A 16,855-nucleotide genomic window follows, 5' to 3' on the forward strand; every position below is an offset into this window, starting at 1 on the left:
CTATGACTCCAGGATCCTCATAGCAGGGCTTTTCTTTATACTTTCTTGTGATAAAAACAACTTAACTAAACCTCTTCTCATTTCAGGCTGTGCAAGTAAACCAGTCCTCTAACAGGGTGGAGGATGAGAGACAGGAGGAAGCCCTGGTTTGCACCACAGCAAATTTCCGTGGTGGAAATAGTCCCACAGTTCTCTGGTTTTCAGCTACCAACATGAAGTCACTGGACACAGAGCTGGGCAAAAATCAGTCTCCAGAATCTGTGCTATTCCCACATCTCATACAAAGTAATCTAGCCAATCCATTTAATCAATTGCTAATATATTAATTCACACAGGTAAACTGTTTGCTTTTTAATGGTTATCTTCTATAAACAATGTTTTAACCCAAAGGAGGGACTAATACAAGTGGATTTTAGGCTCCAGGCCAATCTGTTCCTAATGATTTGCCACAAATTCCCAACTATCTAATGCTTTTTTCCAGTTTTTTCTGACAGTAAACCCTCCAGATTCTTAAAGTCAAGATTTTGAAGCTAGTCTACAGATGGCTGGAGAGTAATGAGTAGCCATTTTTGTTAAAAGTGAGATTAGCAAGTATTAGAGATGTGATAAAACAAATTAGCACCTAATTGAAGGCTTTAGGAGGGCGAAAATTTTGCTTAAAAACAAAAATAAAAACAAAAACACAAAAGCAAACAGTGTGTACTTTTTGTTGAGGATAAATACTGAACATGAAGCCACCTGCTCTCTATAATTCACTTTCCAGGAGAAAACATTCCTATTGGGACTCATTTAAGGGTTTTACTAATGAAGAAGAAGGATTAAAGATCTCTTATATGTTCTTGAACCAAAGTATTTTGCTGTATCACCCGCTTTATTATTTTTTTCCAGCATGCAAATACCTTGAGAAGAAAAAAAATTTCTTCCTAAATTTCAGGTGCAAAAACCCATGCCAGATTTTAAACAAATAAAACAGGGCTTCTCAACTTCAACACAACTGATGTTTAGGGCCTGATAATTATCTGTTTGGGGGACTGTCCTATATATTGTAGGATGGTTGGCAGTGCCTCTGGCCTCTAACACATTCTCTCTTCTCTCCATTCTAGTTGTGACAACCAAAATGTTTCTAGACATTGCCAAAGGTCCCCTGGAGGCAAAACTGCCACCAGCTGAGAACCACTAGAATAGAAAATAATGATGCAAATAATCTGTCTTAATCATAAAATGATGATCTGGCTTATTAAACTTATATCTTTCCAAAATTACATTGACATCCTCACTTTCTCCTTTGGGGACTTCTGAATATCAACGCCACATGCATGGGCTTGTTCAATAACATGACAGCACAGATGCAGATTAAATACCTACATATGCTGGCCGCATACCTGCACTGTAATAATTTTCACTTATCTGAATGCTAACAAATTTTGCTTTATCATTTTTGACAGCCTGTTCAAAAATCCCTCAAATGACACAGGAAACGGTACCTTACCTTTTGCCTTCTGCAAGAGTTGTCTTTGTAGATCAACCCAATAGATTCTTCCTTCATTGTAACAAAAATCCGTGATCACTGATACACCAGCATCTGCCACCAACTGTTCGTAATTCATTCCTTCCAAGTCAATCCTAAAGATACTATTTCCATGGGAGAAAATTAAGAAGGGCACAAGACCTGCAGGGGAAGAAACCAAACAGTATATTTTCAATGCTTTTTTATCTGATTTAGACAAAATACTTCCCCATGACAAATAACACAAGCAGAATTAATTTTTAAGTCCTGGTTTTATATTTTAAATAAATACCATTGTTTAGAGGATAAAGAATGCCTGTAGATGTTCACAGCTAATTTTGTAAATCATCCCACAAATTGATTGTAAGAAATGAATGTTGCCAAATTATGAAGAGAAAAACGACTGAAGAGAAAGATACTTCCTGGCTTAGTAATATTGTATGTTCAAAAAGAAACCGCCTACTGTATTCTATTATACAGAGGGTCTGTATGAGTGTCAAATCTAATTATGTAAATCGAAATAAAATTGCACATATTACTGTTTGGGAAATGGATCTCTCCCTCTTCTGCTAAGTCACTTCAGTCGTGTCCGACTCTGTGCGACCCCATAGATGGCAGCCCACCAGGCTCCCCCGTGCCTGGGATTCTCCAGGCAAGAACACTGGAGTGGGTTGCCATTTCCTTCTCCAGTGCATGAAAGTGAAAAGTGAAAGTGAAGTCACTCAGTCGTGTCTGACTCTTCGCGACCCCATGGACTGCAGCCTACCAGGCTCCTCCGTCCATGGGATTTTCCAGGCAAGAGTACTGGAGTGGGATGCCATTGCCTTCTCCCTCCCTCCTCTAGTCTTACCTTATGAATAGAGCCTCCAGGTTACTGACAGAGAAGAACATGGTGAAACCTAGAGGTCTTAGGCAGAAGCAGGAAAAACTGAAATGCCATCCATGAAAGCTCTGAAATAGTTTGTTCCTGTTAACATTTCTACATAAAATTTAGGACTCCTAATTAAATTCAAATTGCATATATACTGTAGCCTACCAGGCTCCTCCATCCATGGGATTCTCCAGGCAAGAATACTCGAGTGGGTTGCCATTTCCTTCTCTAGGGGATCTTCCCAACCCAGGGATCAAACCCAGGTCTCCCATATTGGAGGCAGATGCTTTAACCTCTGAGCCACCAGGGAAGCCATAAAATTGAGGACACCTAATTAAATTCAAATTGCATACATACTGCATCCTTTACCTTTAACAATTGTTCCCTGCTTACCTGAAATTCAAAACTCAAGTAATTGAGTGGCCTATATTTTTATTTGCCAAATCTGAGTAGTGGACTTCACTGGACACCTTGATTTCTACAAGGCCTTGCCCTGTACCCTAAGCCCATACCTGAGGCTCTGTTCTGCTCTAGGTGATGACCATCTACCCATTCTGACTCCCAAGCACTCAATACTTGCTTGGGAATTTGATGCCTTTCTCTGGAAATTCCAGCAGAAATTCTAGCTGACTTCACATAGAGCTTGCCTGCGATGCTCCAAGACAGGGGACAATTTCAATCCCTGCAGCCAGGGTTAGAAAAGGCTGGTTTTCTTGATCTTTCCTGACTGAGGTTGGGGAGGCTTCTGCCACTCTGCCTTTAGAAAACAAACCAGGTAACCACAAAGACGAGTGGAGGATTAGGAAAGAATTCCAACATATTCTCACTGCACTGCCAGGGTGACTCCATTCTGTTTTAATATTTTCACCAATAGGAACAAAGTCAAAGAAACTAGCAGACCTATCAAATTAATAAAAGCAGAATCTATCCTATGGTAGTTATTTTACTAACAATAATAATAATGAACTTTTACATCCTGATCTCATTTACCCTTAATATAACAACACAGGCTATATAGGCCATATACCACATTTGATGAATCATAGAGAAAAAAAGAAATCTGAAAAACATTGAAATCCACAAAATAAACCATAGCATTAACTTCAACAGCTTTTCAAAAATATTTATAAAAATACTAAATATAACAAATATTATCTCAAGATTTTTCTCATTCATGGGTGAATTCTAGCATCCAGGGCTTTATCCTAGCTCTCAGAACTAGAAGACCTAGACATTACCTATCTCAGTGTTTCCCAAAATTGTTTAAAAGAATCACAAAGGGTGTTGTGTGTGTGTCTTTGGCAGATCACTTCCCCGGAGATTCCAATTCAGTAAGGTTGGGCTGAGGACTAGGAATCTGTTTTTTGAACAGATAATCCAGGTGATTCTTTTATCCTACTGAATGTGGAAATCATAGATCTAGTTCAGACGAGAAATTCGATGATGCTTCCCAATGTCCCACCAACAGTTGGTGGCAGAGTTAGATTTAGAACTCAAGGACTATCTTCTCAAACCAGCCACTCTCTCCTGCCTCGCTCTGGGTTGTCATGAGTCAAGACATCACAAGCTTCATTTTACTCAAGTAACTGATTTTAATTCTGCTCCCCTCCAAACGCCATTCCTATACTGTCAGCATCGTTGTGTGTAAACCAGAGTCTAGGCTGAGTATTGTAAAAATGAATTATAATATGATTTAAAAGAAAGTTAAAAGATTAGTCTTGGTGAAACAGTCATTAGTCTGTACTATGCTGGAAATGATAAATACATTAGTGGTTTTTAAGTCCTGTCAAGGACTCGTAAGTGGTACAATCTGTGGATGTGTTGGCAGGGTGTGCATGTTTGAACAAGTAAATTCTCCCATGTCAAAGCCTACAGCATTTATTTTGGGTGCAGTTCAGTGAGAAGAAAGTGCATAGAAAATCACTTCTAAGCAACACAAACCCAAAGACAGCAAACAGGTCCCAGCAAATCAAATGGAAACGCTGACCTCTCAACCTGGGGATTAATAGGGGATCGTCAGGAATTAGAAAGGAGTCCAGGATGTTTGGAGCACATTGAAGATCTGGGGCTTCCATAGCACAGAGGTTAATCACAAAAAGCAGGGTTTGGGGTAGGTGGGTGGGCGGCAATATTGCACAACCAGCACCTCTTCATCTGCTCCGAGTTTGGGAGAGTAGCCCAACCCAGGTAAATGAGAAGAGGAATCAACTGTCTACTTTGAGCCTTGGGGGCTAAAGGTCATGGGACCAAGTGAACACATCAAGGATACTGGCAAGCATATTAGCAAGATACCTTGGTCTTCTCAGGCCCACACAGTCACCTGCCCTCAACACCACAGCTTTCTTGCTCTAAATCTGGAGACAGATTGAAGAAGGCTCACAGGACAAAAGAGAAAATAGAGCTCTGGACCTTCAGGATTCAATGACACCCTGGGAAAAGAATGTAGATTTAAACTGATGGGTCTGGTGTAAAAAAGCCCGATGCCTCCTCACCTGTTCCTGCCTAAGCTCCCGATAGGAGTAATTTGTTTCTCCCCAGCAAGGAGCTGACTTCAATATTATCTGTGTCTCATGAAGTGCAAAAGTTTTACTTCACTCTAAAAGTCTATGCTCCTCTTTTTTCAATTACAGGACTTAAAAGGATATACATTTACTTTTTGGGAAATCACAGCTTTCTTCTCAACTTATTCATTAGGGTCAAAACTCAGGACAGGTGAGAGAGAAGCGGGATGACTCAGAAGTAATACATTGAATAAAAACAGCTCATACAACTCAATAATAAAAAATACCCAGAGAACCCAATCAAAATATGGGAAGTCCCGAATAGACATTTCTCCAAAGAAGAAATACAGATGGCCAATAGGCACAAGAAAAGATGCTCATCATTGCTAATTATTAGAGAAAAGCAAAGTAAGTAGGAAAGAAAAAGATGTCACTTCATACCAGTCAGAATGGCCATCATTAAAAAGTCTATAAATAACAAATACTGGAGAGGGTATAGAAAAAATGGAACCCTCCTACACTGTTAGTGGGAGTGTAAATTGGTGCCGCCACCATGGCAAAAGAGTATGGCAGGCCCTCAGAAAACTAAACATAAAATTGTCATATGATCCTGCACTCCCACTCCTGGGCATATAAGCAGAGAAAACCATAATTCAAAAAGATTCATGTACCCATATATTCATAGCAGCACTATTCACAATAGCCAAGATGTGGAATGTCCATTAACAGATGAAGGAATAAAAAAGACGTGGTACACATATACAATGGAATATACTCAGCCATAAAAGAATGAACTAATGCCATTTGCACCAACATGGTTGGACCTAGAGATTATCATAGTAAGCAAAGTAAGAAGGAAAGAAAAAGAAATACCATATGGTATCACTTATATGTGAAATCAAAACTACGATACAAGTGACCATAACTACAAAACAGAAACAGACTCACAGACCCAGAGAACAGACTTGTAGTTGCCAAGGCGGGGTGTGGAGGGAGAGGTGGGGAGGGAAGGATTGGGAATTTAGGATTAGCAGATGCAAACTATTATATATAGGATGGATAAACAATAAGGTCATAATGGGGAATTATCCTGTGATAAACCATAATGGAAGAGACTATAAATATATAGGTATAATTGAATCACTGTACAGCAGAAATCAACACAACACTGAAAATCAGCTATACTTCAATAAAATTTTTTAGAAAATAATAACACATCTAGAAAGGTGAGAAAAGAGATGTGAAATTAAATTGTTACCAAACCAAACTTGGGTCCGCTCACCTGTGTGCAGTAAGGCCCAGCTGCTGATACCAGGTTGTGGTGAAGGGCAGCACAGTGTTTATTGTAGGAAGCCATGCAAAGCCTGGAGTAGCTGGTGTTCAAAAACCCTGTGCTCCCCACGGCTTTCTGCAAAGCATTTATAATGGAAGGTGAGGGGGGGGTGCGGGGGGGGGGTCCCAGACTGTGAGATCAGCTCGCACACAATTCTCTGATTGGTGAGGTAATTGGGCAGTGCCCCAGGGGTTAACATATCAATCCTTAGGCACCAATAGGTGTGTGTAGGGAGGGCTACATGCTCATGGTCATCAAATAGTTATTTACTTCCATTTGATGGGGGGGATTAACACCTGTAAAACAACTCAGGGAAAGTGCATCAAATCTGTTATGTAGGTACTTCAGAGAGGACCTGAAGCAGAGGGTAAGGGGGAGGGGTCTGTTGCAGGAAGGTCCCATCGGGTCCTGCTCAGTTATAAAATCTTAATTCTGTAAGAAAAGCTCTGAAAAATGTGAAGATTGCCACTCTAGACCCTGAATTGTGGTAAAATGGTGGTAAAAATCACCTGAAGCAAAAAATAGCCCCTTCCTGACCCTCAACCTCTTGCTGATTATCAGCTAAAGAGGACCCATCGCCAGGTCCTCAAGACAGTAACCGAGGCTACCAAGTTCCACAAAATTGAACTTGTTCAACAGAGTTGCTCAGTCTTTCCTGTGCTATCATACACTTTGATTCTCCAAGAGGGTGGGTGGTGCCTATCACCATAATAGGAAGAGCCAGCCTCTTGAGTGTTACCTCTGGGGTGGCACATTAAACACATTATTTGGTTTCACTGCATAATGTTAGGAAGTAGGTGCTCTTGGCATCTTCAATTTACAAAAGAAACTGAAGTTTAGAGCCATTAACTTGCTACAAGTTACATGTCCAATAAATAACAACCGGAGATTTAAAGCCATGTCTTTCTGATCACAGAGTTTAACTTTTAAATATCATGCTTATCCTGAACTGAATTCATCCAGAATTCATTGTTGAGCATTTTGTAGTTCATATCTGTCCAGACACCCACTTTGGGTCACATTTTCTAGGCATCTCACCAAAAGGCTGGGTTCTCTGCATCCATCCATGTTCTAGGAACTAATTAGAAAGTGGGTCCTTTCAATGGCTTCTATATTCACCTGTATATTTTTATACCTAATTCTATAGTATATTGCAACCCACATATAATGTAATCCCTGCATTCATGGTCCCTTTCTCCATCTTCAAAGCCATCAGTTTATCATCTTCAAATGTTTCTGCTTTGATCATCTCCCTCCTCTGATATTTTGGCCTCCCTCTCATAAGGATGCTGGTGAGTACATTTGGGATCCACCTAAAAGTTCAGAATAATTGCCCTATCTCAAGATCACGTTTGTGACATCCCTTTTGCTGTGTAAGGTCACATTCACAAGTTCCAGTAATTAAAACATAGATATATTTGGGGGTCCATATTCAGCCTGAAATAATTAACAATGGTGAGTATCTTTTCACAGACTTATTTACCATCCTTATATCCTTTTGGAGAATATATCTGTTTAAATCTTTTGCTCATTTTTAATTAGATTATTTATTATTATTGCATTTGAAAGGTTTTCTTTTAATATATGTTGAATACAAGCCCTTTGTCAGATGTATGTGTGTGCTCACTCAGTCCATGTAAGAATACTGGAGTGGGTTGCCATTTCCTACTCCAGGGGATCTTCCTGACTAAAGAATCAAACCTGAGGCTCTTGTGTCTCCTTCATTGGCAGGCAGATTCTTTACCACTAAGCCACCTGGGAACCCCCCTCTGACAGACACATGCTTTGCAAATGTTTTCTTCCAGCACATAGCATGTGTTTTCATCCTCTTGACATTGCCTTTTGTAGAGCAGAAGTTTTAATTTTTATGAGATACAATTTGACAAAATTATTCCTTTGTATATTATGCTTTTGGTGTGTCATTTCTAAGAACTCTTAATTCCAGGACATAAAGATTTCTGTTTTCTTCTAAAAGCTTTACACTTTTACATTTTAAATTTAGAGCTATGATCCATTTTGAGTTAACCTTTGTAATAAGGTGTGCAGTTTAGGTTGAGGTTAATTATTTTGCTTGTAAATGTCTAATAGATTCAACATCGTGTTGAAAAGACTATCCTTTCTCTGTTGAATTGCTTTGGCATCTTTGTCAAAGATCAAATGACTTTTTATGTAAGTCTATCTCTGGATTTTCTAGTCTGTTCCATTAATTTATGTGTCTATCACTCTGCTAATACCACAGCTCAGTATAACTTTTTACAAAAACTAATGATAATGCAGATTGGGGGACTTCCCTGCTGGTCCAATGGTTAAGACTCTGCTTTCAGGGGGTCCAGGTTCAGTCTCTGGCCAGAGAAGTGGATCCCACATGCTGCAACTAAAGATCCTCTATGCCGCAGCAAAGCCTCAAGACCCCATGTGCCACAGCTAAGACCTGGCAAGGCCAAATAAATAAATAAATATTTTAAAAAATAATGCTGTTTTGAAGAGCAGTGAACACTGTTAGAAGGTTCCTATGCTATAGGTAATTGTTCTTCTTAAGTAAGCAGGCTTATCCCTCAGCTCATCAGCATAAACTATGCTCAATCTTATTTAAAGATTGATGCTACCAGACTAAAATGCATTCCCTTAACATTAAAACATCACCCTGTATGCGAGACAGCAAAAGAGACACAGATGTATAGAACAGTCTTTTGGACTCTGTGGAAGAGGGAGAGGGTGGGACGATTTGGGGGAATGGCACTGAAACATGTATAGTATCATATAAGAAATGAATCGCCAGTCCAGGTTTGATGCAGGATACAGGATGCTTGGGGCTGGTGCACTGGGACGACCCAGAGAGATGGTACAGGGAGAGAGGTGGGAGGGGGGTTCAGGATGGGGAACACGTGTACCCCTGTGGCAGATTCATGTTGATGTGTGGCAGAACCAATGCAATATTGTAAAATAATTAGCCTCCAATTAAAATAAATAAATTTAAATTTAAAAAAAACATTAAAGCATCAGAAGTTTTTCCAGATGTTACACACACACACTGCACGACTCAGAAGTCACTATCTTGACCTGTTCTCTGAGTTTTGCTCTTATATTTTCTATTTTCTGCTGGACATTTCCAACTGGGGATGTTGCACAGCCCCAAAAGTCCTTCTGCATGCTGTAAATTGAGAGTATGCATCATTTTCTGATTCATTCGCATCTACTTAAAAAATTAAATATGATACATACTTAGTCACTCAGTTGTGTCCGACTCTTTGTGAGCCCATGGACTGTAGCCCGCCAGGCTATTCTGTCCATGGGGATTCTCCAGGCAAGAATACTGGAGTGGGCTGCCATGCCTCCTCCAGGGTAAATATGATATAGGAATTCAAAATTTTGGTTTAAGGTTCATTGTGTTTTGCTATTTAGCCTTTGATAACTGTAATAGACAAAAAGGATATTTCACAATTATATCTATATCAAATACAAGAAAATGCTTCACTGGCTGTATTTATAAAATTGTAGAATAAGCCTTTTTAACTATACCTTTCAGCTATTCACAAATTTTATTGAATTAGACTAGCAAATTTCTTCCTTCCTGTAATTTTAATCAGTAAATATAAACTAACCAGGTGTTGCATTTTATATTTTAAGCAAGTGGAATTGAAGGGACAAAAATTCTTTATTTAGAACTTTAAAAAACAGTTTGGAAAATTCTGCATACAGGAGTAATTTTAAGAATGCATACATGAGTGTCTTTAATAAATGACATATTGACATTGATTCAACAACCAAATCACACGGGAAAAAAACAAAAACATTTCCAACATCAGTTTTCAAACCACTTTCTTCATCATAAATTGCCTACAATCAGCAAATCACTTTCTCACCAATTAGAATATCACCTTTAACTTGGAGCGATAAATTTCTGTTGTTTTAGTTATTTTTTGAGAAGCACACCTGTGACATCAACTTATCACAGAAAAGGTAAAAAAAAAATTTAAATACTTGTCTCTTTTTAAAAGAAAAATATGTAATATTTGATTATTATCATAATATGTAATAATATGTAATATTATTATTATTATAAGTGCTTTATTTCCAGATACTCTGCAGAAAGCATGTAGGGCAAAGATTAACATTTTCATGGTTACTCCCTATTCAATGCAAAGTATTATACAGAATCTAGTTTAGTCTTGCTTTTATAGGAGTAATGACATGAGTGACGTCCCACTGCATTTTGTGGAATTCCAGTTTCAGTGTTTTTGCTGCCCTGTTTCCCTGCAAAACTGTGGAGACTGTACTGTAGGGTCCACTATTATCTCACCCAAGAATTTTTGTTGATGCTCCAGTAAATGCAGTGGCTCTACTGCCTCTGGGTGCAGGTGAACTATCTTTTTCATAATATATTTGTTAATACATAAAGAAGTCAAGAAGTCATTGACTACTGAAAAAATTTCTCTGATGCATTTTTCTTTAACTGGCTTATGAAAAGGTATCTCAGTTCTTTGTACATTTCATTGCTGAAGTAGAGAGGTGACACAAATGTGGCTCAGATCACTGGCACTGGAGACAGAATACCCATGTGGACTCGTTACTGGCTCTGCTATTAGCTATAATGGCCGTGTGACTTTCAGTTCATTACTTAACCTCTCTGTGCATAGCTTCCTTCATCTTGGAAATGATAATTGTATTTACTCATAGGGTTATTATGAAGACTAAATAAATTCATGCCAAGTCCTTAGAATCTTCCCCTATATATAGTGAGTTCTCAGTAAATGTTCACTGAAACTGAAACTGAAGTTGCTCAGTCGTGTCCGACTCTTTGCGACCCCATGGACTGTAGCCTGCCAGGCTCCTCAGTCCATGGAACTTTCCAGGCAAGAGTACTGGGGTGGGTTGCCATTTGCTTCTCCAAAATGTTCACTAGTAGTCCCTACAAAATACCATAACCTGAGATATATCAGAAACACTTTTACTCTCAAACTGTGTTATTTTTCTTAAAATTTTAGTAATGCTTTCTGTGAAGCTTTCAGTAGTAGTTGCTGACAAAAGAACACATTTAATCTGCTGTTATGTGGTTTTCCATGTATTGTTTTAGGCATGTTTACCATAGTGGAAAGCAGGAAGAACAAGTATTTTCCTAATAGTGTGAGGCTTTACCATTTTTGCTATAAAGTCAAGAACCTCAAGGAAGCCTTGGAACATTTTATCAGTAAGTTTAATAAATGTAGTCTTACATATTGTAATTTTGAATATAATTGTGAAAATCATAAAAAGTTAATTTTCACCTTCTGGATTCTCATTACCAAATATCTCACTTGTCTTGATGGCTTCATTAGCTAATGTTTTGAGGCAAATTTTCACTTGTTTCAAGATTTATCACTAATAATAACTATAATAAGTGTAAATCCAAGACTTCCTTCTTGTTAGTTTCTCTTTTTTTGGTCAGATCTAAACATTTTTATCCCTTATGCAGTCAACAAGGAATAAGGGGTCAGTGCTGTTCTTCCCTCATTATCCTCTTGGGCTTATTAGCATTATCTGCCATATTTATTTCCTTTGCAGGAGGGTTTTTAAGTCACTTGTCAGATTTTGTAAGAGTTAGTTTTGATAAAAGTCCATAAATCATGAGGTAAACTGTAGCCTACCCTGCACCTCACCTTCTAAGCTGGGAACCTCACTGTCCCCTCAGGATAGTGGTCATCGTCAGTGATGTCATCACTGTCAGTCCAAACATACAACTGATGTTTAATAAATATTTGTTGAGTTGATTTAAATTAATTCATTGGTGTAATTTGTGTATTTATGAGGACATAGTCCTACTTTCCAAATACTTTCAATATAGAGACCTAAAAAAGCCAAATTAACATTATTAATACTTTTCAGTAGAAAGAAGTAATGAAACCATTACATTGGTGGGCTTTCAACAATCATTTGTGGTGGGCAGCATGTTCTTGGTAAATTCTGTACAATGAGTTGAGGGTCCTGAGTTCTAGTTCTCTTAGGATCCTGGTGAGTTACCTCATCTCTCTGGATTTCAACCTCTCATCTGTAACATGAGGCAGTTGAGTTAGATGATTTTGAAGATCCTTTCTAATCTAACGTATCAATTCCCATCCTGCCTGCCCTACAGAACTCAACAGTTTCCCTGTTTGCAGAACTTTTGTAAAGAAGCCTAAGCTTACCATGCAAAAAGCTCTAACATAAGACACCGCCAGGACCGTGCACAGAACAAAGGACAGAACAGAATTAGCCGGCTGCAGACCATCCCCCTCCGGTGACAGGCAGCCAGAGCCAGAAGGGCTGGAAGGGGGCAGTCGCAGCCCCAGAGAGACATTAACTACCAAACTGCAAGCAAGCTTCTTTGCTAACTAAGACTTCTTGGGGTTCTGGACAGTCACCATCCACCTGAGAAAGGGCGCCAGCTGTACACCCAGAAAACTGAGCAGCAGGGATGGGAAAGGCAATAAGCCGCAGCGACTATGCTCACCAAATACCTGAGCTACTCGGACCTGGGAAGGGCACAAAAAGCAGGCCTAACTGAGTCTGCGCCTCTGAGGACTACCTGAGTACCTGAGCCTGAGCGGCTTAGACTGGGAAGGTGCACGCAGCTCAGGGCCGGCCTCAGACGGTTCCCTGGCTGAGCAACCTAGAGCCTGAGCGGTGTGTGCCTTGAGCAGTGGCAGGCCCAGCGTGGCTGAGACACTGCGAGCACACGCCAGTGTTATTTGTTTGCAGTGTCCCTCCCTCCCCACAGCGCAACTGAACAAGTGAGCCTAAAAAAAGTGTCCACCACTGCTCCCCTTGTGTCAGGGCAGAAATCTGACACTGAAGAGACCAGCAAACAGAAGAAGCTAAAACAGAGGGAACCACCTTGGAAGTAACAGGTGCAATAGATTAAAACCCTGTCGTTAGTACCAACTGCATAGGAAGGGGCCTATAGATCTTGAGAAATATAAGCCAGACCAAGGAACTATCCGAAAATGAACTGACCCCACACTGCCCACAACACCACCAGAGAAAGTCTCAGATATACCTTTGCTATTTTTACGATCATTCTTTTTTTGTTGTTGTTTTGTTTTGTTTTTTCTTCTTTTCTTTTTCTTTTTCAACATTTTTTAATTTTTAAGTCCTTCATTTCTCCTTTAATTTTTATTTTTATAACCTACTATTCCTTTTAAAAAAAAAAAGACTATTTTTAAAGCAAATGCCATATATATTTTTTTGTGGTTGTTGTTGTTGTTTTCTAATAATTCTTGTGACTTTTTTTTCTTCTTCTTTTCTTTAACATTGTATTTTTGAAAATCCAACCTCTACTCTAGATTTTTAATCTTTGCTTTTTGGTATTTGTTATCAATTTTATACCTTTAAAAACCCAATCTTCAGTACCCATTTTTACTTGAGAGCGAGATTACTGTCTTGACCACTCTCTCCTCCTTTGGACTCTCCTTTTTCTCCACCAGGTTGCCTCTGTCTCCTCCCTCCCGCTTCTCTTCTCTAACCAACTCTGAATCTCTGTGTGTTCCAGATGGTGGAGAACACTTAGGGAGCTGGTTACTCGCTGGATCTGTCTCTCTCCTTTTCATTTCCCTCTTATATCCTCCTGGCCACCTCTATCTCCTTCCTCCCTCTCCTCTTCTCTGTATAACTCTGTGAACATCTCTGAGCAGTCCAGACAGTGGAGCGCACATAAGGAAGTGGTTACTGGCTAGCTTGCTCTCTCGTCTTTTGATCCCACCTCATCTCATTCCAATCACCTCTAACTACCCCCTCCCTCTTCTCTTCTCCATGTAACTCAGTGAACATCTCTGGGTGTCCCTCAATGTGGAGAAACTTTTCATCTTTAATCTAGATGTTTTATCATCAGTGCTGTATAGATGGAGAAGCCTTGAGGCTACTGTAAGAATAAGACTGAAAACCAGAAGCAGGAGGCTTAAGTCCAAAGCCTGAGAACATCAGAGAACTCCTGACTCCAGGGAACATTAATTGATAGAAGCTCATCAAACACCTCCATACCTACACTGAAACCAAGCACCACCCAAGGGCCAACAATTTCCAGAGCAAGACATATCATGCAAATTCTCCAGCAACACAGGAACACACCCCTGAGCTTCAATATACAGGCAGCTCAAAGTTACTCCAAAACCATTGACATCTCATAACTCGTTACTTGTCACTTCATTGCACTCCAGAGAGAAGAAATCCAGCTCCACCCACCAGAACTCCGACACAAGCTTCCCGAGCCAAGAAACCTTGACAAGCCACTGATACAACCCCCTGCCCCCCCCCACCCCCCCCACACACACAGTGAGGAAACTCCATAATAAAGAGAACTCCACAAACTGCCACAATACAGAAAGGCCACCCCAAAAGCAGCAATAAAAACAGGATGAAGAGACAGAGGAATACCCAGCAGGTAAAGGAACAGGATAAATGCCTACCAAACCAAACAAAAGAGGAAGAGATAGGGCATCTACCTGATAAAGAATTCCAAATAATGATAGTGAAAATGATCCAAAATCTTGAAATCAAAATGGAATCACAGATAAATAGCCTGGAGACAAGGACTGGGAAGATGCAAGAAAGGTTTAACAAGGACCTAGAAGAAATAAAAATAGTCAATATATAATGAATAATGCAATAAATGAGATCAGAAACACTCTGGAGGCAACAAATAGTAGAATAACAGAGGCAGAAGATAGGATTAGTGAAATAGAAGATAGAATGGTAGAAATAAATGAATCAGAGAGGAAAAAAGAAAAAAGAGTTAACAGAAATGAGGACAATCTCAGAGACCTCCAGGACAATATGAAATGCTCCAATATTCGAATTATAGGAATCCCAGAAGAAGAAGACAAAAAGAAAGACCATGAGAAAATACTTGAGGAGATAATAGTTATTTCCTTCCCCATTTTAGGGAAGTTTTCAATCACCCAAGTCCAAGAAACCCAGAGAGTCCCAAATAGGATAAACCCAAGGCAAAACACCCCAAGACACATATTAATCAAATTAATGATGATCAACCACAAAGAACAAATATTAAAAGCAGGAAGGGAAAAACAACAAATAACACACAAGGGGATTCCCATAAGGATAACAGCTGATCTTTCAATAGAAACTCTTCAGGCCAGGAGAGAATGGCAAGACATACTTAAAATGATTAAAGAAAATAACCTACAGCCCAGATTACTGTACCCAGCAAGGATCTCATTCAAATATGAAGGAGAAATCAAAAGCTTTACAGACAAGCAAAAGGTGAGAGAATTCAGCACCACCAAACCAGCTCTTCAACAAATCCTAAAGGATATTCTCTAGACAGGAAACACAAAAAGGGTGTATAAACCTGAACCCAAAAGAATAAAGTAAATGGCAACGGGATCATACTTATCAATAATTACCTTAAACATAAGTGGGTTGAATGCCCCAACCAAAAGACAAAGACTGGCTGAATGGATACAAAAACAAGACCCCTATATATATTGTCTACAAGAGACCCACCTCAAAACAAGAGATACATACAGACTGAAAGTGAAGGGCTGGACAAAGATATTCCATGCAAGTAGAGACCAAAAGAAAGCAGGAGTAGCAATACTCATATCAGATAAATTAGACTTTAAAACAAAGGCTGTGAAAAGAGACAAAGAAGGCCACTACATAATGATCAAAGGATCAATCCAAGAAGAAGATATAACAATTATAAATATATATGCACCCAACATAGGAGCACTGAAATATGTAAGACAAATGCTAACAAGTATGAAAGGGGAAATTAACAATAACACAATAATAGTGGGAGATTTTAATACCCTACTCACACCTACGGACAGATCAACTAAACAGAAAATTAACAAAGAAACACAAATTTTAATTGATACAATAGACCAGTTAGACCTAATTGGTATCTATAGGACATTTCACCCCAAAACAATGAATTTCACCTTTTTCTCAAGTGCTCACGGAACCTTCTCCAGGATAGATCACATCCTGGGCCATAAATCTAGCCTTGATAAATTCAAAAAAATTGAAATCATTCCAAGCATCTTTTCTGACCATAATGCATTAAGATTAGATCTCAATCACAGAAGAAAAACTATTAAAAATGCCAACATATGGAGGCTGAACAACATGCTTCTGAATAACCAACAAATCACAGAAGAAATCAAAAAAGAAATCAAAATATGCATAGAAATGAATGAAAATGAAAACACAACAATCCAAAACCTGTGGGACACTATAAAAGCAGTGCTAAGGGGAAAATTCATACCAATACAGGCATACCTCAAGAAACAAGAAAAAAGTCAAATAAATAACCTAACTCTACACCTAAAGCAACTAGAAAAGGAAGAAATGGAGAACCCCAGGGTTAGTACAAGGAAAGAAATCTTAAAAATTAGGGCAGAAATAAATGCAAAAGAAACAAAAGAGACCATAGCAAAAATCAACAAAGCCAAAAGCTGGTTCTTTGAAAGGATAAATAAAATTGACAAACCATTAGCCAGACTCATCAAGAAACAAAGGGAAAAAAATCAAATCAATAAAATTAGAAATGAAAATAGAGAGATCACAACAGACAACACAGAAATAAGAAGGATCATAAGAGACTACTATCAGCAATTATATGCCAATAAAATGGACAACTTGAAAGAAATGGACAAATTCTTAGAAAG

At 38.9% G+C, this 16,855-nt stretch overlaps 1 protein-coding gene across 1 annotated transcript in view; it reads right to left on the minus strand.

Moving 5' to 3' along the window:
* Positions 1-16,855, minus strand: part of EGF (epidermal growth factor) — a 125,800-nt gene that overhangs the window by 58,534 nt on the left and 50,411 nt on the right. Inside the window, 1 exon segment of the mRNA XM_052642306.1 lies at positions 1,490-1,669. Coding sequence (XP_052498266.1) covers positions 1,490-1,669 — 180 coding nt within the window.

The sequence above is a fragment of the Budorcas taxicolor genome, chromosome 6 (assembly GCF_023091745.1).
Source record: "Budorcas taxicolor isolate Tak-1 chromosome 6, Takin1.1, whole genome shotgun sequence".
Classification (NCBI taxonomy): Eukaryota; Metazoa; Chordata; class Mammalia; order Artiodactyla; family Bovidae; genus Budorcas; species Budorcas taxicolor.